General features: G+C 42.9%; 1 protein-coding gene across 4 annotated transcripts in view; it reads left to right on the forward strand.

The window, feature by feature from the left end:
* PIK3C2B (phosphatidylinositol-4-phosphate 3-kinase catalytic subunit type 2 beta) overlaps positions 1-23,637 on the forward strand; it is a 115,513-nt gene that overhangs the window by 83,353 nt on the left and 8,523 nt on the right. For all 4 annotated transcript variants that reach the window (XM_078391903.1, XM_078391902.1, XM_072997325.2 and 1 more), the window contains 13 exons: positions 671-859; positions 1,771-1,864; positions 5,388-5,482; positions 7,082-7,262; positions 7,953-8,060; positions 15,142-15,234; positions 15,769-15,898; positions 16,178-16,314; positions 16,748-16,917; positions 20,421-20,577; positions 21,890-21,999; positions 22,208-22,409; positions 22,601-22,725. In XM_078391903.1, the coding sequence (XP_078248029.1) occupies positions 671-859; positions 1,771-1,864; positions 5,388-5,482; positions 7,082-7,262; positions 7,953-8,060; positions 15,142-15,234; positions 15,769-15,898; positions 16,178-16,314; positions 16,748-16,917; positions 20,421-20,577; positions 21,890-21,999; positions 22,208-22,409; positions 22,601-22,725 (1,791 nt within the window). The remainder of the gene's footprint in view (positions 1-670; positions 860-1,770; positions 1,865-5,387; positions 5,483-7,081; positions 7,263-7,952; positions 8,061-15,141; positions 15,235-15,768; positions 15,899-16,177; positions 16,315-16,747; positions 16,918-20,420; positions 20,578-21,889; positions 22,000-22,207; positions 22,410-22,600; positions 22,726-23,637) is intronic.

Consider the following 23,637-nt stretch of genomic DNA (forward strand, 5'->3'; position numbering starts at 1 on the left):
CTCTGGGCGGTTCACAGATTAAAAGTCCACAAGACTCCACATGACAGTACTGAACATTCAAGAATATGGCAATTCGACACATATAGGTCTGAAATTCATAGAAAAGAGAGAGAGAGAAGTTTTAAAAATAATATTAACAGCATCCAGGAGAATCAGTTGTTGAAGGACATTTTGAATAATTCTGTTTTCCTCAATTTCCTGAACATAAAGAGGGAAATAGCTTGGCCTATATCAGTTCATAACTTATTCCAGAGACTGGGGGACACCACTGGAAAGGCCCAGTTCCTGCTTCCCTCAGTGTGGCCACTTTTAGCAACATGGATTGAGAGGAGCAGGTGAAATGGGTAGGTGATCTCTGAAAGATGTTGCAACAAGTATTGAGGTCCTGAACCATTAAGGACTTTATAGGCCATAACCAGCACCTTGAATTGAGCACAGAAACTGCATAGACAGCACCATAAGATTCTCCCAGAATATGAGAGCCTTTTTAGACCAAAGCTCTATCTTGAACCATCATTTCAGTGCTAGCTAGCTGCATGCTTCCGAAAACTTTACAAAAACCATGTGCTGCACCAAGGCATATCACAACTAAGCCCAGAGATTCTATTTGGCCATCATGGCCAGTGGTTCTTGTGTCCCTGGACTGATCTTATGATTCCTCTTCTCTTAGGCTAACAGATGCTGACCGAAAGAGGTTGTGGGAGAAGCGTTATTACTGTCATTCTGAGCCGGGTTCACTGCCTCTCCTGCTTGCTAGTGCCCCCAGCTGGGAGTGGGCCTGCTTGCCTGACATCTATGTCCTGCTGAAGCAATGGACTCACATGAATCACCAGGATGCTCTTGGGCTCCTCCATGCAGCGTAAGTCATCTGCCTAAGAACCGGTTGGTATCTAAGTTAAGGAAGGGGGAAATTGCATGGCCCTCCAGATGTTAGTGGACTACAACTCCCTTCAGTCATCACCAGCATAGCATATGATGGAATTGTGGTGTAAAAACATCTGGCAGGGCCCTCATTCTTCACCGCTGCCTTATCTGTACAGGGGACTAAAAGTCTGATCCTTGTTCTGAAATTGCAGTTTGGCCATTCAGAACTTCCAGCCTCGCTTCATCTTTCTTGCTACCCCGTAGTGGCAGTGGTTGAACATGAATGTCACTGTGCTCCATTCAGCATGTATTTACCTAGAAGTAAAATCACATCTGAGTGTTCTTTCCTACAATCAGCCCAAAAAGGTGCTGTCAGCAACTGAATATTCCTTTTTATGGGTTGCACAGCTCTTACAGTGTGGCAGCATAGCTTGGTTTGACAATCACTGCACTTGTTCAGAAATGCACTATTATTACACAAGCTCCAGACTAATAACGTACAGTATATCCTAGTACTATTAATGATTACTATGTATCAGTCCACAAATTGTGTAAATTCAGGGTGTTAATGAAAACGTACAATTGTTATGAGTCATGTTCTCTGATACTGTGATCAGCCAGCTACACATACAATACATACACAACACCTGAAACAATCACTATATATTAGTCCAGAAATGTTGCAGATGTTTTATGCCATGCATACTTGTCAGTGCATGCACCTACATGAGCAGTATTGCTTGCCTCCATGTCTAAAAATGTCTCATATCTTCAACTTGTATGAATCTGGTGCTTTTCTGAAAATGTCCATCAATGCTCAGCTATTACACCACATATTGAGGATGAGTGTGGAGAGGATCAGTCTTCTGATGATCATCTCTTGTAAACTCTGGTATACGGCTGCAGGTTTCCAGATCAGGAGGTTAGAAGAACAGCTGTGCAATGGATTGATTCCATCTCTGATGCTGAGTTGCTAGATTATCTACCCCAACTGGTACAGGTGAGTCAATATTTTCACAGGAAGAAGAAGTAAGATCATGTCAAGTGCATATGCTTGCACTTTACATATAGTCTTTTTTACATATTTTACTTACATGAGTACATTTCATATGTTCAGGTTTAATTTACAATATAGTGATCTGCTCCATTACAAATATCTTGACATTCCGTCACATGTGTCATTGGAGAGGGTTCTACTTTGCAAGGAGGTTGCAGTAGCAGAGTATTTACTGCGAGGGCAGTTAATGCTGCTCTGTTCCTCTAGAGCACTGGTTCTTAACCTTGGGTTACTCGGGAGTTTTGGACTGCAACTCCCAGAAGCCTTCACCACCAACTGTGCTGGCTGGGGTTTCTGGGAGTTGCAGTTCAAAAACATCCGAGTAACAAAGGTTAAGAACCACTGATCTAGAGCAGCAGTTCTCCATATGGTTGGAATTTCTGAAGCCTTAGTATCTGCAATAATTGATTTTTAGGACCCTGAAGGTAGATTGCTAGTCTCTTGCTAGTATGTGCTAGTGATAACTACATAATCAGGGTTAAAACTGGACCATTATGTCCAAAGAGAAGGCAGTAGGCCCTTGAATTGCTGTCACAGGCAGTGTTTGTCAAGTCATGTTCTTGAATTCTGCAGTTAATTTGAAATAATTCCATCCCTCACAGTTAATAGTATTCTACCTTCCCAAGTCCTCTGCCATTTTGAAAAGATTGATTACTCCTAAATAATTTTCAACCACTTCATTAGCAACCATTTTGTATTTGAAATGTAAAGGAAGGATGGCCCTTTTGCCTTCTCATCCATTTTGGAACATATTAATGGCAATGTTCCACATCTTTCAATACTAGGGAACATTAGCGACAGGGAGCAATCTAGTCTGGATCACTTTGGAACACTTTGAAATGGTGGGGCGTGATAGGATTGCTCCTTCCCCTCACATGGAAATTGCTCCTGCAGCCCCTACAATTGCAATAAATCGCTCCATTTTGGTCCATTTCATCATAATTTGCCCTCCCCTTCTTTCACCTTCTCTCCTGATTTCTCTTTTGCAGTAGCTGTCAGCCAGTTTGAAAACAGCTGCCTTCTGTTTGCTTGTATTTATTTATTTATTTATTTATTTATTCATTCATTCATTCATTCATTCATTCATTCATTCATTCATTCATTCATTCAATTTTTACCCCGGCCCTCTAGACAATGTCTACTCGGGGCGGCTTACAAAGATTAAAACACATTGAAACAACATAAATATAACGAACATAGTGTAATAATTATAATTATAATTATTGTGAGTGGGCACTAATGCTAGGTTTTTATGCACACAAAGAAAGGAGGGTATGGAGTGTTATGCTTCAGCCCTGAATTTCTCCTTTTCTCCTTATTTTTAGAAAATGAATTTTTGGTAAATAGCATAGCACTTAAGTGATGCAGCACAATAATGGAAAAGTAATTTTTAAAAAATTGAAATTAAAACAAAAATGCAGTTTTTCCACTTCGAAATAGATGGAGGGTGCCATCCACAGTCATGGCCAAACCACACCCACCTCCACATATCACCACTAAAATGTAGGAAGAATACACCCCCAACCCTGCACTAGAGCAATCTAGGTGATCACACAACAGGAAAACCAATCCTAATTGCTCTATATAAACAGTAGGCTCCAACCCTAGACCTATATGAAGCACTCTAACAAGAATGTTGTGTAGTTGACGTTTTTAGAGCACCCTGAACTTTTCCAGCAAAGGGTTACAGAGCAGGATAAACTCTGAGACAGTCAGCCTCTGAGTGTATGTAACGTGTTCTCTCTATTGTACTATAGACGGAAAGGACTACTGCTACACTTGACATAAACAACAGTGGCAAAATGTTTACTCTTATCATGATTTGTCTTCACTGACTGAATGACTATGTTTTAAGTACTGTATGTGTATGTATTCTCTGTGTACGTGGATGTGTGCACATGTATATATGCAGTTTTAAAATGTAATGTGGTTAATAGTACTGCATTAATTGATTTTGAAGAAATGTCCTTGGGGAACTTTCCAAGCAATCAGTTTATACTGGCTTTGGGAACAGAAGCCGAGAGCATTTTTTTCATGCAGCATCCACATACATTCCCTTGAGACTGTGCTTTTGTTTTCAGGCTTGCTCATTCCCCCAGCATCCATACCATAATCACTTGGGGGAAAATGCAGTCCTGTTCTTTATTACATATGTAGTTCTGTGGTATATATGGCTGCACAAATGGCATAATCGCCTACTGAGTTATTACGCCTGTTATCCCTCAAAACAACAACAACAACAAAAAGAACAGCTGATTTCGGAGAAAGAAGAAGGAAGTGAACCCAAAAATAGCAATCTACATGTCCGGAAATGGTCACTTAGAGAAGACAAAGGGGTTGGGGAAAATATCTGCACCCACTTGGCTATCAAGCTTTTGATTCTATATGCCGAGATTGTATCTGGGGTAAATCAAGCAAATCCTCTATAGATAAAAGATTGTTGCTGCTGATCCAAGAACTCCATTCTGACACTAAGATTCAGGTCATGATGGATTGCTCAGGTTTGTTATCAGGTATGATACCAACTACACGAGGTGTAGGATGTTTGTTAGCTCCAGCTCTATTTAATATTTACGCCAACTCATTAATTACTGAGTTGAGCAACAATGATAACTACGTACCTCCCAAACTGGGATCTGGAAAATTAACAGTACTTATGTATGCTGATGACACTATTTTATTATCACAAACACAACAAGGGCTAAGGAGGCTGCTGAAAGCTTTTAATCAATTAGCAACACAAGAAAAACTGAACATTAATTACAGAAAAACTATAATACTAGTATTGGCCAATAGGTTTAAAAATCATGTATGGCAGATTGATGGCCACCCTATAGAACAAGCGAAGTCACTAAACTTCTCCTCAACTAGGCTCCTGGAAAACCCACCTAGAGAATACTAATAAAATTGCCACCACCTCTATTAACTCTCTATTAAGATTCTATTGGGGCAGAGGTGACAGGCAATTCCCACCTGCTCTTAAAATCTACGAGGCCACGTTATATCGTGGGGGTCCACCCAGAAAATGTACCTAGAAAGAACCCAAAATAAGTATCTGCAAGCTATCCTAGGGCTTCCTAAAGGAACTGAGACCTGTATTCTCCGGTTAGAAGCAGACCTTAATAATGTGAAGGCTATAGTACAGACCGATGCTATTAAATTCTGGCTGAAATTGGAAAAGGGGATTGGATCTACTACTGGCTGTTTTTAAAGAGATGCTAAATTTTAACAATTTTATCTTGGAATCAGGAAATTTTACAAATTATATGTATGGTCTTTTTTGTGATCTTTTAAATAGTTTTAATTTCGAAATGGCAGCACAATACTTGAAGTCCCATATTTTAAAATATGATTTTCGAGCTGACCGTATTTCTGTCTGTCTGTCAAAATGTCCACCCTGGTATGCTATTCAAACACCCCACCCACTTTATTTAACTAATATATCACATTGGTTCTTCTCTCTCAGGCTCTCAAATATGAATGTTACCTGGACAGTCCCCTGGTGAGGTTTCTTATGAAGCGAGCCATCTGTGACTTGAGGATTACACACTATTTTTTCTGGTAATGTTGATGGATGTGCTATTGTAAATGGAATGGATTGAACATAGGGGCATAGCTACCTTAAAAGGAAAGAGGAAGGAAGAAATGCATGAAGGGATTACAGTATCCAGTTTTGGTCTCCCTAACAGAGGAAGTCTCAAATTATTTGTCTTCCCAAAGTCCATATCCAGAGCATTCAGTTTCCATTCCATATAGTCACCAATATAGATTGCAGATGAGGTGCTTCTCTGTATTCCTGTTTGTTTCTGAATTGTGTCTGAACAGATTCCGAAAACTTGACCCAGAACTAGGTTGTGGAAAATCTCTGCTTTCATTTCTTTCCTGTTTTAGACAAGCTTCTAATTGTAGGCATTTGAAAATGCTTGGGATGTTTCAGAAGGCAGAGAACTTTAATATAGTGGACCCTCAACTTACGGAATTAATCCATATTGGAACGGTGGCTGCAGGTCAAAAATTCCATAGGTTGAGGGTCCATTTCCCATAGGAATGCATTCAAAACCATTTAATCTGTTCCAGCCAAAGAAAAAAAATTCCGGGCTTCCAGAGCTGCACCCGCTGCCCTCTGCCTTCTGTCCCCACTGCCCTCTGCCTCCCAACTCCACGGGGACAGGAGACAGAGGGCAGCGGGTGCAGCTTTGGAAGCTTGGGAAGCCGAAAGCTGCTCTGTGCCCGCTGCCAGCTTTCAGTTTTCAGGGCTTGGAAAGCTGCACCCACTGCCCTCTTATTTCCTGTCCTGGGGACAGGAGACAAGAGGGCAGCGGGTGCAGCTTTCTAAGGCCCGAAAGCTGGCAGTGGGCGCAGAGTGGCTTTTGGCTTGCAAGCCGAAAGCCGTTCTGCGCCCACTGCCGGCTTTCTCCCTCTGCCTGAGGCAGAGGGCACCGGGGACAGGAGACAAGAGGGCAGCGGGTGCAGCTTTCTAAGCCCCCAAAGCCAAAAGCCAGCAGCGAGCGTGGGTGGCAGTAGATGTGGAGCAAGCCGAAAGCTTAGAAAGCTGCACCCGCTGCCCTCTGTCTCCTGTCCCCGGTGCAGAGGGTACTGGGGACAGGATACAAGAGGGCAGCTGGGGCGGCTTTGAATTTCCCGCCCTTTCCCTCTGCCTTTCGTAGGTCAAAGCTCTGGCTGCAAGTCAAACTAAAATTTTGTAGCTGGAGCTTTTCGTACCTCGAAATTTCCATAAGTAGGGACCTTCATAAGTCAAGGGTCCACTGTAATTTAAATGACTGGCCTTATACTCTCTCATAGGTATCCACCATTTTAGTTTTCTGTTATCCTGACCACCCTTGTTTATTTTCACCTGTTTACTTTTTTTTTTCCAAACCTAGGTTTGGTAAGAGCTAAAATTTGATTTTCAAATAAGTCATGCAAATTGAACTGGTTAACTTGGTCTCGCTGTAAGAGAGGAATTTACTTTAGCTGCATTGACTTTAGTGTAGGTCTGCCTTTTTCAACCTAGCGTCCTCCAACCTTCTGGTTGAGAATGATGGATATTATAATCTTTCACATCTGAACAGCACCTGGTTTGGAAAGGCTGCTGTGAATGTATGAGACATGGGTATCTTCTACACATTGTTTTCAGTGGCAGTTTCCCAATCTCCTTAGGTTGCTGAAAGATGGTCTGAAGGATTCTCAGTTCAGCATCCGTTACCAGTACTTACTGGCAGCTTTGCTCTGCTGTTGTGGGAAGGGCCTGCGAGAGGAGTTTGACCGTCAATGCTGGCTTGTTAATACCCTGGCTAAGCTAGCTCAGCATGTCCGCGAGGCTGCTCCATCATCACGACAGGTAAATTCATTTCTCTTCTACTATGTCTGGGAAAGTAGAGTTGAGGAAGAAAAAAAAATAAACAGGAAAACTATATGGATAGTATGTACTGGTTACATTTATCTGTGGTACGGGTCCTCTTGAAGGAAGAAGATAGGGTACAAATATTTTAAATAAATGGTATTTCTTACAAATGTTCTGAAGTACATACATCTTAGAGATTGCTCTGTTATGTATCTCCGATCCAGGGCAGTGCATTTGTCTTTCAGTTTATTGAACTGCACTGCAAACAAAGTTATGTCTGGTTTCAAACCTCTTCCTCTTGTTTACTTTTTCTGACATATTTCATATCAAACTTTAACAGTAGTTTCTCTAAAAGCCTACATCTAAATTAGCAACTAAGTGGAAGGTACTGTGGAAATCTAGTAAGTGCAGTCATGTATTTGCAGAACAGAGCTATTTTGCTTAGACTCTGCAGTGGAACAAAGAATATAGTTTTTTCTGGGTGTAGAGTTCAAGTGGTGGAGAGTGTGACAGAAATGACAAGAACAGACCCAACCAATATAGGAATTGGTTTTGGGAGTTTTGTTGACATGACTTGTAAGCATGTACCTGCTGTGGAAGGACTTGGAAGAGATGTGAGGAAGACTGAAAATCAAATAATGGCATATTCAGTGTTCAATTATTGCTGTGTGTGTTTTTCTCCCTCAGGCCATCCTTCGTGACGGGCTGGAGGATGTCAAGCAGTTCTTCAACGTCAATGGCTCCTGTCGCCTGCCTCTTAGCCCCAGCCTACTAGTGAAGGGTGTTGTGCCCAGGGTATGATCTTCTGGCTACCAGAAACATTAGTGCCCTGTAACAGAATTGGATACTTTCCCTTTAGCATAGGGAAAGCACATGTGGCCATCCAGATCTTGATCACGGGATGTTCATCCCACCAGCTCTAGCCATCATAGCTCATAGTGAGGAATGATGGGAGCTGCGGTCCAACAAAGAAAGAAATCCAAAAAACCTTTCATTTATTTAACTTCTATTTATAAGATTTCTTAAACTTTCTTACACACTAACTCAGGCATAGGGGAGCAAGGTTGGACTAACATTAGTGCTAAAGAAAACTGGTTATCTCTTCACATAAAGTTTTTATTTATTCAGGGCAGTATTAAAGGAGAACCATGCACTCTCCACCCCTGTATCAACCTTTTAAAAGACACTGAGTGGACTTTTCAGTGTTGCCAGTATTGAAATTATGCAAGATGAAGGGAGCCATCTGTGCAGCCACACATATTTCTCCCTAGAAATGTAGCTGTTTCCTCCCTGTTGCATAATATTGTATAGCAGACCAGCTCATCAGGATGAGAATCACTGGCTTTACACCATTACCATCCTTATCACTTAACTTTCTGGTAATGATTTTGGATGGATGTAATTTCTATCCATCTACCACCTAACCTATCCCTCATTAGACAAGCAAGGAAACAAACATAAAACCTCTTAATCTTAATCCCTCTGTTGCATGTGCCTTCCTCATTATTTGTCATCACATGGAATCCACTCCTTAGCTTTTTCTTCCCAGTATTCTTAAAAACCAAATGGGCTTTTCCAGCCTTTATCTAAGATTGCAATAGTGTGTTTTCATAGGATGAATGGTGAAGGAACTCTGCTGCAAGTAGGTCTCTAACCCGGTACCCTCTAAGATATGTTGTATTACAACTCACTATTCCTAGCCAGGATATAACCATTGACCATAATGGCTGGAAGTTATAGGAATTGCAGTCCTACAGAATTGGAGGACACCATGTTGGGGATGGCTATAATAGAAGTTGGCCAAAGTCACAGTCACTATTTCCACATGAAAAAAATCACATTCTGGAAGGTCTCTCTGCATATTCTTCAATCTCCTCTTTTTGGGTCTGTGGTACCATTATGTAGCTTATTTAAGAGGTTTGCAGAGAATGACAATAAATGAAGTGGAGTCAGGGTATAGAACAGAGGTCCCCAACCCCCGGTCCGTGGCCCAGTGGTGGTCCGTGGCCTGAACCAAACTGGGCCATGGAGACAGACTTCCCACCCATCCCCGCGCACACACTCACCCCCACACAGCTGATGTGTGCATGCTGTGCATGCCCGTGTGAGCACCGCGCTGCTGTTTGCACATTTGCACAAGCGCACCTGCACCCCGTGTGAACACTGCACCATTTATGCATGTGCATGAGTGAACGAGTGTGCATAAGCACCACACCACCATTTGTGCACATACACGTGCTCATTCACACTCAGTCGTTTGCACATGCCCACAAGCTTGGGGTGCCCCAACTTCCGCAGCTGGTTCATGGGATGAAAAAGGTTGGGGACCCTCTATCCATAGGAGATTGGTTTTATGATCCAAATAGGTTTGGCTCCTGTGCGAAATCAGTGCAGGAAGCAACTGTTGTTTTTGAATGCTATTGTTTGGGGACTGCTTCGTGAAACCTTCTGGAGATCTCTTGACCGTTGGACCGGACCTTGATGGAAGTCATTCATGACCATTGTTGTTGAAGAGTACATAGCATGGTTTCTGGGTCCCTCGGTTGACCAGTTCTGGTGATGCAGGTGAAAATACATATTCTTGGATTTGATTTTTTGATCATGCTAGGTATAGTGTTCACGATTATCCAGGGTTTTCAGCATCTGCAAGGGGGCTTATAACCATTCCCCTGCAGATACAGGGATCCTATTGTGCTTTCAGATTCAGAATCTTTACTTTGTATGCATACCCATACAAATTGCTTCCTTGCCAAAATGCTGATATCAAGTCACAGCCAGCTGAACTCACAGAGCTACTCACACAAGTAGGAGAATACACTATAAGGAGCTGAAATTCCCAAAGCCTCCCAATATAATAATAATATAGGCATATTCAGAGTTAGCACCTCTAGAGTCAAACATTAATGATGTTGTACTCCCTGTCACCACAAAAGATGATGCACGTGATTGTGGAATTCATAGAATCATAAAATAATTGAGTTGGAAGGAGTGTATAAGGCCATGGGGTCCACACCCTGCTCAATGATGTAATCCAAATCAAAGCAGATGTACGTAACACACAGTTGTCCTATTTTCTCTTGAATGCCTCCAATATGCGTGCACTCACCACCTGTCAAGGTAATTGGTTCCATTGTTGTACTGCTCTAACAGTTAAGAGGTTTTTCTTTATATTCAGCTTAAATCCAGCTTCCTGTAGTTTGAACCTATGATTACGTGTCCTGCGGGATGACCAAGAACAGATCATGCCTCTCCTCTGCATAACTGATTTGAAAGTATTTGAAAAGTTCTATTTATTTATTTATTTATTTATTTTATTTCTATCCCGCCTATCTGGTCATACTAGACCACTCTAGGCGGCTTACAATTGGAGCAACAATAAAATTATTAAAAACATTACAAATAGACAAAAATGGAAATCAAAGAATATAAAGGAAAAATCATCTCCCCTCTATCCCCTTTTCTCAAGGCTAAACATGTTCAGCTTCTTCGGTATTTCCTCATAGGGCATTGTTTCTAGACCCCTGATCATCCTCAGGGGAGTAGAAACCATCATCCTGGACATTACACCAGAACTCTTCAAAATGTTGAAAGAGAAAACGCCTTGCGTTGTGGGAGAAGAGTAAGCAGAGTGAAAGTCTGAATTAGCCCCAGAATAGCCCTGCAAGGGAAAAATGGGGTGGGAGAGAAAAGAAACAGAAGAGAAAGGGGAATTGTTGTGCATTCTAGAAGAGGAAAAAAAGAATTGTGTCAGCTGAATGGAGAAGAAGGCTGGGTCCCTCCCTGGATGGGTCCATGGGTAGACCTCCAGTGTTTAACCCTCCTGCTTTGCGGATTCTTTACCAGCTGAATTCACTATGCCACAATGATAGTTACGTTACATTTGCTACATTCATAGACCACTAGGCGCTCAGAGGCAGCCACTTGCCTCAGACAGCAGATTTTGCAGTACCAGTGTATTTTTGTAGTCTATCCAAGGCATGGATCCACATCAGTTTTAATGTACGGTCATCTCCAAATTATTGCCTATCTTCATTTCCTCAGTTGTGGCACTGGTGTGAGAGTTTGGACTGTAAACTCCATTGAAGTGCCATATTTTCTCCCCACTTGTACTCTGCAGGCAGCTGTCCATGGAGTGCTCATGGTGTTGATGATGAGAATGAGCTGTAGTTGCCAGGAAGTGGCTGTGCTTCCCTGAATCTCCAGGCCAGGCAGGAGCAGTGGTGGAAGGGAAGAAACAAATCTCATTTATTGTTATGGGGTGGTCATAGTGTTTGGGTACCCAGCTCCAGCCCTCTCCAAATGGCACCAGGTCTCACTGGCTTCCTGTGTCTGTCAAATATGACACATAATATACTTGCGTAGGAGTTCAGACAGGGAACCCTCAAACATGCATGGAGAAATATTATGTTCCCAATTCCTGTGACATCACAAGGCCCCATATCATAACATCACAAAGATCCACCCCAGGTATTGGGCCCCAGATATAATGAGGGGATGGGGAAGATGCTCCCATGACAACCCCTGACAAACAGGACAGCACTCAAAACTATTCTTGAAAAATACTTTTATTGCTTTTTGAAAAGAGGTTAAACGGGTATCCCGGTCCTCAGAGGAGACAGACAGGCTCAGCTCCAGCAGGACGCCTGCCTTCTGGTCCCTTGCATCACCCTGGAGAAGAGGAAGCTTCTGGCCCTGCAAGAGAGAGAGAGAGAAAAAACCAACTAAGGGGCGAGCTCGTCCACTGCTGTCAACCGGCTCCAACCCAGACGTATCCACCGACCAATGTTCGGGCAACTTCATCCCGAAGTTCCGCCTGTCAACATCCACTGGCTTCCACCAGGAATATCCACTCGTTCATCTCTTCCACTCCGCTTCTGAAGCCGGCCTCCGCCAGCTCCCGAATGCTTGGGTCACACACACTCCCCAGCGACATCGCCATGGAATATCAGCCGGCTCTTTCACACATTCACACACCATCCAGCCCCCCCGACACACACACACATTCACTCCCCCTTCGACACATGCCCGGGCTTCCATCCACCGATATCCACACAGCTTCCGCCAACTGGTTTCAGGAGGCTAACTTCCACCGGCTTCATCCGCCCACTTCTGCCAGCATCCACCTTGCGGCTTCAACCAGCGTCCGCAGGCAGTTTCCACCAGCTTCTGTCTGCCAACGTCCACCAACTTCCCTCCGGTCCATCGCCGACATCAGCCAGCTTCAAGCCATGGATCTTCGCCAGCATCGAGCTATGAACTCGCAAGCCCACTTAGCAAGTTTAGAACTTGCCTTGGGCAGAAGGGCTGGGTCCCCTCCAGCAGCAGCAACAGCAGCAGCAGCAGCCGCCTCCGCTCTCTCTGCCGGACTGCCCTCTGGCCACTCGCCTCCCTTCTGGTCTCCTGCCCTGCCCAGCAGCCCCTTTTATATGCCAGCAGAGAGGTGGGGCCCCTGTGAGGTCACAAAAGACCCAGGAGGATGCGTTTGAGTTCCCAAGGCAGCAGGAGCAGCACCCCCCTCGGGATTGGCTGAGTCCTGGAGGTGATGTCAACAATGCCTCTGATCATGTGATTCACCCACAAAAGCTTGCATTTTATATGATTTTATATATATTATTAATTAGTGGCCTATAAATGTATCCCTTGTCACCAAACCCTCTGATTGTTAAATCTCCCCATGCTGGCCTTTTATGCTGGTGCTCCAGAAACTTATCTTCCAGTAGTTGCAACAAAAGGAACTTTACTAAGCTCTGAGCTAGGAAAAAAATGAAAGTAATAAATGAATAAGGATGGGGACAGTCACACAATGCAGACTTTGACCCTTTGGGGGGGTTGTCTCTTTCTTTGCTTCTTTTTGGACTTTTTTTTTCTTGCCCTTGCCATGAAAAAGATTATAAGGAGCCCGTTTAAAAAACCAGTAAGTGTTTGAAACACAACCAGTATTTTAACACCATCCCTGCACTACCAAAGATGCAGCTGTGTTTCAAAGATGCTCCTGGCCTTTGGAACTCCCTCCCACTGGAAGCCAGACTTGCTCCATTTTTGCTATCCTTTCATAAGCAAGCAATGACCACCTTCTTCAGGCATGCTTTCCCTTATTGACTGGCTGCCTGGGTTGGGATTTTGAATGGAATGTTGTGACTTATTGCTTTGAATGTGTTTTTGGTGTTGATTTTGTTTACTGTTTTTAGTGGGGTATTTGTTCCTGCAAACTCCTTTTTCCAGTAGTTTTTTAAGTGTGGCTGTCAGGAACTGAACCTGCAACTTCCAGTTGCTCCTGTCACGTTCCCCATTGCTGATGCCATCATTGGCCTTAGGTGGCCTTAGGTTATGGATTCCAGGCAATATAGTATTGGTGCTTGCATACTGGTGTTTGCATAAGGCTTGAATAACTTACCCTGGCTAATTGAAAGGTGTCAAGGAATGTCAGGGTCACATGCCTGGTCATGTGCCTGATTTCTTCAACCAGGATGTACCCCAGCACTTCATCAATCAGCTGCAGGTAGCCAACGCAACTTACTCAAATCTTATGCAAGTGCCAATAGGATTTCAATTAAAATGTCTTTAAATAGAAAGTACTCCCTTTCTGTCTCCCTTTCAGCGTTGAACACATTATTGCAAAAGTACTGCATACAGTTGGGTAGACATCCGTTTCTTTCAGGCTGGGCATACAGTAGGATCCCAGTATCTGCTGGATGAGTATCCATGTTTTCACTTATCTGTGGTCTGAAATTTTGAAAACGATTGAAAGGAAAAAAAAAAAAACCCTAGAAATAAGTATTTTCACAATGTATTTACCAGAACCAGCCACTACAGGGAGCCAGAGACCATGCTATGTATTGTTGTGGTGGTTCAGTTGAGGACTTAACTGAGACCAGACTGTGAGTGTTGAAGAGAATCAGCCAAGGAGTGCATCTGGAAGCGATGACTAATCTACAGAATAAAATCAATAGAAACTGCAGATACACAACGGTGTCATTCCTTTTTTGAAAAAAACTGTCTGGTTCTAGAAACTATGACAATGCAGTCAGCACTCCTGCTTTGCAGATTTTTTACCAGCAGAATTCACTGTGCCACAATCATAGTTACGTTACGTTTGATATGAACTTTTGGAAAACTGTATGCCTCCAAGCTCACATCTTTGTCACTATACGATAGGACCCTTTATCCATAGGGCAGAGGTACCCAACCCCCAGTCCGCGGCCTGGTGCTGGTCCATGGCCTGAGCCGAATCAGGCCATGGAGAAGACTTCCTGCTCCCCCTGCACATGCACTCACCCCCACACAGCTGATTAGCACATTCTGCACGTACCACGTATGAGTGCCGCGCTGCTGTTTGTGCATGCGCACGAGTGAGCAAGCGTGCATAAGCACCATGCCACCGTTTGTGCGCGTATACGTGCTCATTCACATTCACTCGTTCGCCACAAGCGTGGGGGGTGCCCCGCCTTCCGCAGCCGGTCCGTGAGGTGAAAAAGGTTGGGGACCCCTAGTATAGAATTGTCAGACTTATATTAAATACTACCCATTTTCCATGTTGGCAGAGAAGAGAGGTAAGAGAACCTGACCTGTATTTATCCCAAGAACAAGTAATCAGAACGGACTCAGTGTTGTGAGCCTCCAAGTTGCTGCACTTTTGAATTAGCTGTCATTACAAATACAAGTCAAAAGTAAAATTAATCTGGGAATTTGAAGCTCAAAATACTTGAGGTGGGTTGGAATCATCCTGTGTAAGAGAAAAATGCAACATTTGGGGCCTGTGATGACCCTTCAGTCAATGCTAGAGCACATCTTTCTTCACACTACTAGAAATCTTGTTGTAGTGCTGCCTCTTTTCTCGTGGCCTTTACCCAATCCTTCTCTCTTTCCTTGGCTTCAGGATTGTTCCTATTTCAACTCCAATGCTGTCCCTCTGAAGCTGTCCTTCCAGAATGTAGACCCTCTTGGGGAGAATATCCGTGTTATTTTCAAGGTAAGGCCTGGTATTTCCTCTCTGGTTATACCTAATGCTTTCCTTTTCTCTGCCCAGATGCTTTTGGGCAAAGTTGAAACAGCTGAGATTCAGCCTACCTCTATTGATGAATCATTCTTGTCTAACACCTGACTTTCTTAGGAGTTGTTCTTTTGACTTCTAAGATCACGTGGCAATAAGATTAAAATTAGTGGCTTTGAGTAGACTTCTTAGTTTGTCAACCTATGGGCCAATGGGGAAATGCCACACGTTTTGGCTTCAGTTATAGGAGATCTCCTCTCATGACCGTCATCTCCGCAGAATATTGCCTTCCATCTTAACCACATTGGTGTCCCAACCACTGTTCAGATCTGAAAGTTAATATCAATTGTTCTGGAGATAAATAAGTACAGGTTCCCCATTTCAAAATATTTTATAAAATATTTTATATTGAGTTGGTTGTACTCAAATGAACAAATTTTTTATTATGGCTTTCTCCAAAAGATCAGCTGTTACAGAGCCCCCAAAACTTCTCATGTCTTTGACTCCTCACAGTGTGGAGATGATCTACGGCAAGACATGCTAACCTTGCAAATGATTCGCATAATGAACAAGATATGGGTGCAAGAAGGTCTGGACATGCGCATGGTCATATTCCGTTGTTTTTCCACCGGCCGTGGTCGGGGTAAGTTAGCATCCCTACATAATTTTTTTTCCAGTTCCATCTCAGTTTCGCTTACCCAGCTGCTGTCGTGGGTGCTTTTGGGAAGTGGAATTAGTGAGGATTTCATAAAGCAGTTATTTCAAAAGAATAGAGATATTTTCAGCAGTTTAACCATTGACAGGACACTCTGTCATGCATTTGCTGAGGACGTTCAAAACTAGAACTGTTCTCGGACTGCAACCCCTAGAATTCCTCCCTGGCAGCATTACCGATCATGTGATCACTTTCTATGTGCTAAAGGAATGGTTGAGATGATCCCTAATGCAGAAACACTACGAAAGATCCAGGTGGAGCATGGTGTGACAGGCTCTTTCAAAGATCGCCCCTTGGCTGACTGGCTACAGAAGCACAACCCCAAGGAAGATGAATATGAGAAGGTAAGGTGAAATGAAGAGAGAGTGAAAAACCTTTTTTGGGGGGGAGGGGCAGAAACTAAGCAATTTGCTTATTTCCATGATTGGTTTAATGTGAAAGTTGGAATGTTCTTATTTATTTATTTATTTATTTATTTAATTTATACCCCACCTATCTGGCCCACTGGACCACTCTAGGCGGCTAGAGTGTTCTGTTTTATATCTGGAAATTACAAAAGCAGAGGACAAGCACTGAGATCCGGATTTGTCTACATGGTGTTGGCATCTCTTGCCGTTCCGAATTTCCTTTGTTTTCTTAGCAAGATATTTCATTCATTTCAGACTGTAACTACCTTTTAATTTCCTAGGAACACAAAACGTTGCCAAACCGCCTGCCCTTATTGCATGTCATTCAGTTCTTTATTTGACTGTCCTAACATCTGTCTTTATTCCACAGGCGGTAGAGAACTTCATTTACTCCTGTGCTGGCTGCTGCGTAGCCACTTATGTGCTGGGAATCTGTGACCGGCACAATGATAACATCATGCTGAAGACCACTGGACACATGTTCCACATTGATTTTGGCAGGTTTCTGGGCCATGCCCAGATGTTTGGCAATATCAAAAGGTAAGCACTTCAAGCAAACTTGTGGGCTCATGAGGACATGACTAAATTTGCTGGTGCTGAGTGGGCGCCAGTTGCAGAAACAATGCAAAAGAGAGAAAATGCCCATATCTGTATTAACTCCAAGTCTAATATGAAAAGGGACGTGGTGGCGCTGCAGGCTAAACCGCAGAAGCCTGTGCTGCAGGGTCAGAAGACCAAGCAGTCGTAAGATCAAATCCACGCGACGGAGTGAGCGCCCGTCACTTGTCCCAGCTCCCGCCAACCTAGCGGTTCGAAAGCATACAAATGCGAGTAGATTAATAGGGACCACCTCGGTGGGAAGGTAACAGCGTTCCGTGTCTAAGTCGCACTGGACATATGACCACGGAAGATTGTCTTCGGACAAAACGCTGGCTCTATGGCTTGGAAATGGGAATGAGCACCGCCCCCTAGAGTCGAACACGACTGGACAAAAATTGTCAAGGGGAACCTTTACCTTTACCTTTACCTAATATGAAATGAAATGAAGGCTAAGCAACTAATGTGGGTGGTGTCATTGTAAATTCCCACACTGGTTTCAGGTAAGAAGTGCTGGGTTGTAAATGTGCATACTGCTAGAACTGGCAAAAGGCACTGCACAAGTGTACATTCCTGGTAGACTGTACAAAGCCAGTAAGGGAGGTAGAAATGACAGAGCTACGAAACTGGGAAGTCATGCCAGATTGCTCACCAGTCTTAACAACAGCAACACTCTATAGGTCAGCATTTACAAGAAGTCTCCAATAATCAAAAGTCCATTGTCTCCTTTGTCCAATGTCCCTGAAATTTGGCAGCTCTGACTTAGAAAGAGAAAGTCTGCAAATGTAATGACATGGATAGAGTATATGATCGTCAGGAGGATTGCAAATGGATGTTCTGTTTCAGCTCATGGGGAACTTCTTGGACAAGTGCTTTTTTACAAAAAGAAAGTTGCCAATAAAATAGGGCACATTTGTAGTACAGCACCTGAGAGTGTCTTGCCTGCTGGGTGGAAAACAACAAAGGAATAGGTAACAGTAGGTGAGAGCTCAAGATAAGTGCAAAAATAAGAATCAAGAAGATACTACAATGAATATGAAAATAATTAAGATAAAATGGATGAAATAAAGGTGAGATTAAATGATAGTGGTATTTAGAACCTAAGGCTTCACTACAGTACCGCCTCACTTGATGACGTTAATCCGTTCCAGCTAAATCTCTGTAGAGCGAAATCGTCGTCAAGCGAAAGTAAAAAGCCCATTAGAATGCATTAGAAACCGGTTAATGCGTTCTAATGGGCGAAATACCTCACTGTAAAGCGAAGATCCACCATAGGGCAGCCATTTTCTGCTCCCTGTAGAGCAAAGAATCCATCCCTAACACAGCAGGGAGCCATTTTGCACAGCAGGCGGCCATTTTGGAAACCCAACGATCAGCTGTTTTGATCATTGTTAAGCGAAAAATCGGTTCCCGAAGCAGGGAACCGATCATCATAAAGCGGATTTTCCCCATAGACAATAGCGATCACAAAAACCTCGTCATACAGCAGATTCGTCATACAATGAGGTAATCGTCAAGCGGGACACCACTGTATTGCCCTTAGGAGCGCAGCAGGACTTTCCTTCTTCACTGTAACCATTGGCACAGCACCAACACTGGCTACCTACTCAGGAGTTCCAGCTCTCCAGAGCTGCCTCTCTTTTTTTGAGAGTATGAGATGGAACAGGACTGGCTCCTACTGGATTTTTTCTTTTTTCCTGGCACAGATTCACTACTCTCAGTCCTGGCCTAAAGTCAAACAAACAAACAAACAAACAAACAAAGCAAAATGCAAAGTGTTACTTTGTGTAGCCTTTAGTTGAAGAAATTGGGCTTAATTAAAAACAACAACAACCAATAGCCAGCTGTAATATAGAAATTGATAGTGTAAGATTTTATTAAGTGCCAAGGCTTATATTGTTTTCTTTCCTGTTTTCAATACAGTTTACAGTTTAAAAAAAATATTGACCAAGTAGAGGATTCTGAGAAAGACCTCTCTCTTTCTCATTATCAACATTTTTTAAAGAATACTAAAATACAGTGGAGAATAGAAATATTTAAATGTAAAATGTCAATTTAATTTGGAAAGTGTGAAAGTGACGTTGATTCAGTTAAACGTTCAGTCTTCTAAAAGAATGAAAAGCCTCCACTTCATCCCACTGTTTATGAAATATTCTCTGTGGGGCCGACCAGAGAGGTCTAGCTGCTAATGCTAAGTAAAAGGTTTGAGACTTTGACTAAGCTTATGGCAAAGCAGGTCTGTATTCTTGTTTCCCTCTTTGTGTGGAGACAGTGGGTCTGAATACTGAATTTATATGCCATGCAAGACCTCAAGGGTCACACACCTGCTTTATTTGGGAACTGACAGAGCAGTTCTAAGTGGTAGCAATACAGGGAATACACAGTGTGTAGTCACCATTATTTTTATTTTATTTTGTTTTCAATATTTATATGCCCTGTTTCTCCTAAAAGCTCCAAGGTGGCTTAGAGCATTTTAAAAAACCATTAAAAACCAAAAAAATAAAATATGACAATATTAAAAAATAAATAAACAACTATCAAATTAAAAACTCATGGTAAGAACAATATTAAAAACACAAGTAAAAATAAAACAGAATGCGCCCTTAAAAAATCCCCTTGGTTTTGCTTTGTTGTTGTTGTTTTGTCTGCAGTAGTGTTCTGCTTTGGTTTTTAAAAATTGGCTTTCTCTTTGGTTTTATTGGGAAGCTGACACAGATGTGGAGCCCAGGGATGAGATCTCACAAGAGAAGGGAGGAGCTGTCCCTCAAGTACTTCACTTCAGGGCCTTCCATTAGCAGAAGCATTGCGGGTGTTAGATTGTCATCCATAGAATTTTCTGCATTGGGGCCCCAGGGCAAATGCCTCTTTCCTCTTTGCCAGTCGAACACCGTTGTGCCACTGTAACCTGTGCCAGCCATGAGATCTAAGAATAGGAATGCTCTCCAAGTCTGACATCTTTACTCTCAAATATTAGTTTTAGAATTCCAGAAATTTTTAACCTGTTTTGTGACAATGGCTTATTTAACACTCTAATTCATGATCTCTAAATACAGTCGTATGCTTTCTGATTTGTTGTGAGATAAATGTTACTTTTCATTAAAATATTTTTAGGAGAACAGATTATCGGTCTTTAGGAAAAGAGAATTTGGCCTGTCTACTCTCAATGAACATTTATATATGTATGTTTTAACCTTCCCAATTTTTCGGGATTCCACCTCCCACCCACCCACCCACTGAATTGCTACACAGCCTGTACCAGCCATGCAACTTTCTTTACTGTGGCACTGTTTCAAGACCCTTTAGGATAACATAGGCTATGCAGGTCTACTCTAGAAGGACCTGATGTTCTGATTTGATTTGAGAAGGAAGTGCAATGTCTCTTCCATCCTTAGTTGTTGTAACATGTTGTGATACCATGCTATGATATGTACATATTTTCCATACAGGGACCGGGCTCCATTCGTATTCACGTCAGACATGGCTTATGTCATCAACGGTGGTGATAAACCTTCCAGTCGCTTCCATGATTTTGTTGATCTCTGTTGTCAGGCTTACAACCTGATCCGAAAGCATACCCATCTGTTCATCAATCTTTTAGGCCTGGTAAGATACCCAGATCCTATTTCCTTATGGTCTGTGCTCTCCTGCAACACTGCATCTCTCCAGGCAGCACAATGTAACTCTTACTGAACTTTTTTTGTTACTGGATATCCCCCTGACCTCTGCAGCTAGAGTTTGGGGATGCAAAGAGAGGTTCTCTGACTTTAAATGTGGTATGAATGACTACCCTTCTGTTTTTCCGTTTAGCACAGGACCTCATGTATAATGTCTCTTCCAGCTCAGTCTCTTCCAGCTCTGCAGTTCTAAGACAATGATGATAAATAATTGGAAGCACTACAGCAGCAGACCCCAACTGTTTTCAGATTGTGGACCAGTTGGGGGATGCGGGCTCCGTGTGCAGGGGAGTGAGGGCACCCCTGTGCTAATGGGTGGGCGTGTCGCACTTGCGGGTGGGCGTGTTGTGCTTTGTGGAGGGGCGTGTCATGCTCACAAAAAGTGCAACATGCCCACCCGTGAGGACAACATTGTGCATGCGTGGTGCCGGAGATCCGTGTCCGCAGCTCAGTTCAAGGAAGCCCACAGACCGGCACCGGGCTGCAGACTGGGGGTTGGGGACCTCTGCTCTACAGGACATTATGTCCTCTGGATCAATATCTGGCAGCCCTAAAAAACACATGACTGCATGACAGTGAAGTCGAAATAATTATAATTTAAAAATTGCATAGCAAATCACCCATGGGATTCTTCCATGGATTCTGTGTCAGTGCAAGGTGAATCTCTGCCATTCTTCTTGCTTTGTGTGAATGATCTTTCCAGTTCACAGTTAACAGAATAACACTTCTCTATGCCAAGATAAGTCAATTCTAGTTAATAATAATAACAATAGTAATATTATCGCCAAAGAGAATTGGCTGATTTTGATTTCTCTCTGTCTTTCTCCTCTATCTCCCTTCCCTTCAAGGTGTGTCACAGACCAGAACATGAAGAAGGGCAGCCCCAAGGCCCTGTCCCCAACTATTATGTTGCCACAAGGCCTGTTTTTTGGTCCCGAGAGTTCTGCACATGTTACTTGCTCACATTTGCCATGAGCAAAAATATTAGGAATATTGTCTTTTAAAAGGATATTTTTAATGTTTGGGGTTTTATAGGATAAACCAGCACTTCAAATTGTGCATGAAAATGGATTGGCAGCTAGTGGAGTTGCTGTAACAGGGGTTAAGTAATTCCTGAAATTAGCCCCCATTAACAGTCTGGCTGTTTCTAAGAAATTGGTTTTCATGTGCCACAGACCAAATTGGGAGCGTTTGCATTTCTTTTGACTTTGAATGCTAATTTATGCCCTTTGGGTGCCCAGATGCTGTCCTGTGGGATCCCAGAGCTCTCAGACCTTGAGGACCTGAAGTATGTCTATGATGCACTGAGGCCACAAGACTCTGAGGCAGATGCCACCACCTATTTCACCAGGTAGGAAAACTCTAATCCTAAGTCTGGTGGCTAGAAAACTAGAAAGGGAAACTCCAGTGTCCCAAAGGACTCTCTCCAATGAACTAGGGAAATGTTGATGTTCCAAAGTCATCCTTTGGATGTCTGTCATAGCCTCTAAAATTTTGGGGGGATAGGACATCCTTTTCCCTGCCAATCTATAGACTAAACATTTTGTCCCTTGGTCCAGGCTAATCGAGTCCAGCCTGGGCAGTGTAGCCACGAAGCTCAACTTCTTCATTCACAACCTGGCACAGATGAAGTTCACAGCCTCTGACTCACGGCCGACACTCTCCTTTGCCCCTCGTGTGCACACAATCAAGACGTCCGGCCGAATAGTTGACATAATTCTCTGCCGGCATGAAAAGGTCTTCAACCCCAGCAAGGGCTATGTATGTTTCTTCAGTGGCTATGTTGGTACAACAGGTGGGCAGTGGGGTAGGCACAATGTTAGCAAAACCAGCATGGGGCTGTTCTGGAAAGGGGGCTGAAAGCCAAGTGGGGAGGGTCCATACAACCCATGGAACAGCATTTTAGATGCTGCAATTGATTCAGAAGGAAATCTTCCCTCCCTGTCTTGCAGATATACATCGTGAAGGTGAAACGAGAAAACCCCTCTGAGATCACCTACATCCAACGTACCTTTGAAGAGTTCCAGGAGCTGCACAATAAGCTGCGCCTCATTTTCCCCTCCTCATGTCTCCCCAGGTTAATCCCATTTAACTTTTAAAAAACCATTTTGCCTTACAAGTCTCCCTTCTCTCACACACACTTTCAGTTACAATTGGGATACAAGCTTCTGAAAAGCAGTTATATATTCATTTAAACTTCTGTTTCCTAGACACTTGTCTATACTGCCCTGTTTTTCTGTAATAAAGTTTTCCACTTGGGAAGGCTTGGTGCATAGATTTTTCTCCCACCTGAGACCTAATTGATCCCTGTACAAGGGATCATGAATGAACCTTTCCTTCCCTAGTTTAGATCACTTAGCATACTGCTAGGCTGGTTGTCTTCCATTTCCATTATGTGGCTTGTTTTGTTTGCTTAAATAAACTGGAATTTTTTGCTTAGTCTACACCGTTCACACCTATTTCTGAACTTAACCCTCTGATGAATTCTGTACTGCCATGTTTTGGTGTTGGAGCTTAGAAGAGCAAGCAGTGAATGCAGATAAGGGTTCTGAATGTGCACTATTATAATCAACCTAGGACTTGTTTGTTTCCTGCATCACATGCATGATCACAACTGAGAAGATCCTCATTTTTCTGAACGTACAGTATGCACTTTTTCTCATGACCTTGATAACTTCTTCCCCACCAGCCTCTTATGGGAAACATTTTTCCTTTTGGCCTTGTAATTAGAATTTAATTAGAATTCGAGTCCTGTGTTTTATTAATTTGAGTTAATGGGTGTGGATGTCAGCATTATAGATGCAGGGAGAATGCAAGGCTATAAGTGCATAAACAAGGCCCCTTCCAGTTTCAGCCTTCATGGAAATGGGATTTTGATGAGAAACCTGGACCTGTAAATATGGTCCATAAGAACCAAGTTGTTAAAGATTTGTAGTTATCTAATTAGTTAGTTTTATAGAAATTGGAAAAGGTTGTATATTTATAAAAT

Source organism: Pogona vitticeps, chromosome 4, assembly GCF_051106095.1.
Source record: "Pogona vitticeps strain Pit_001003342236 chromosome 4, PviZW2.1, whole genome shotgun sequence".
In the NCBI taxonomy this organism is placed as follows: Eukaryota; Metazoa; Chordata; class Lepidosauria; order Squamata; family Agamidae; genus Pogona; species Pogona vitticeps.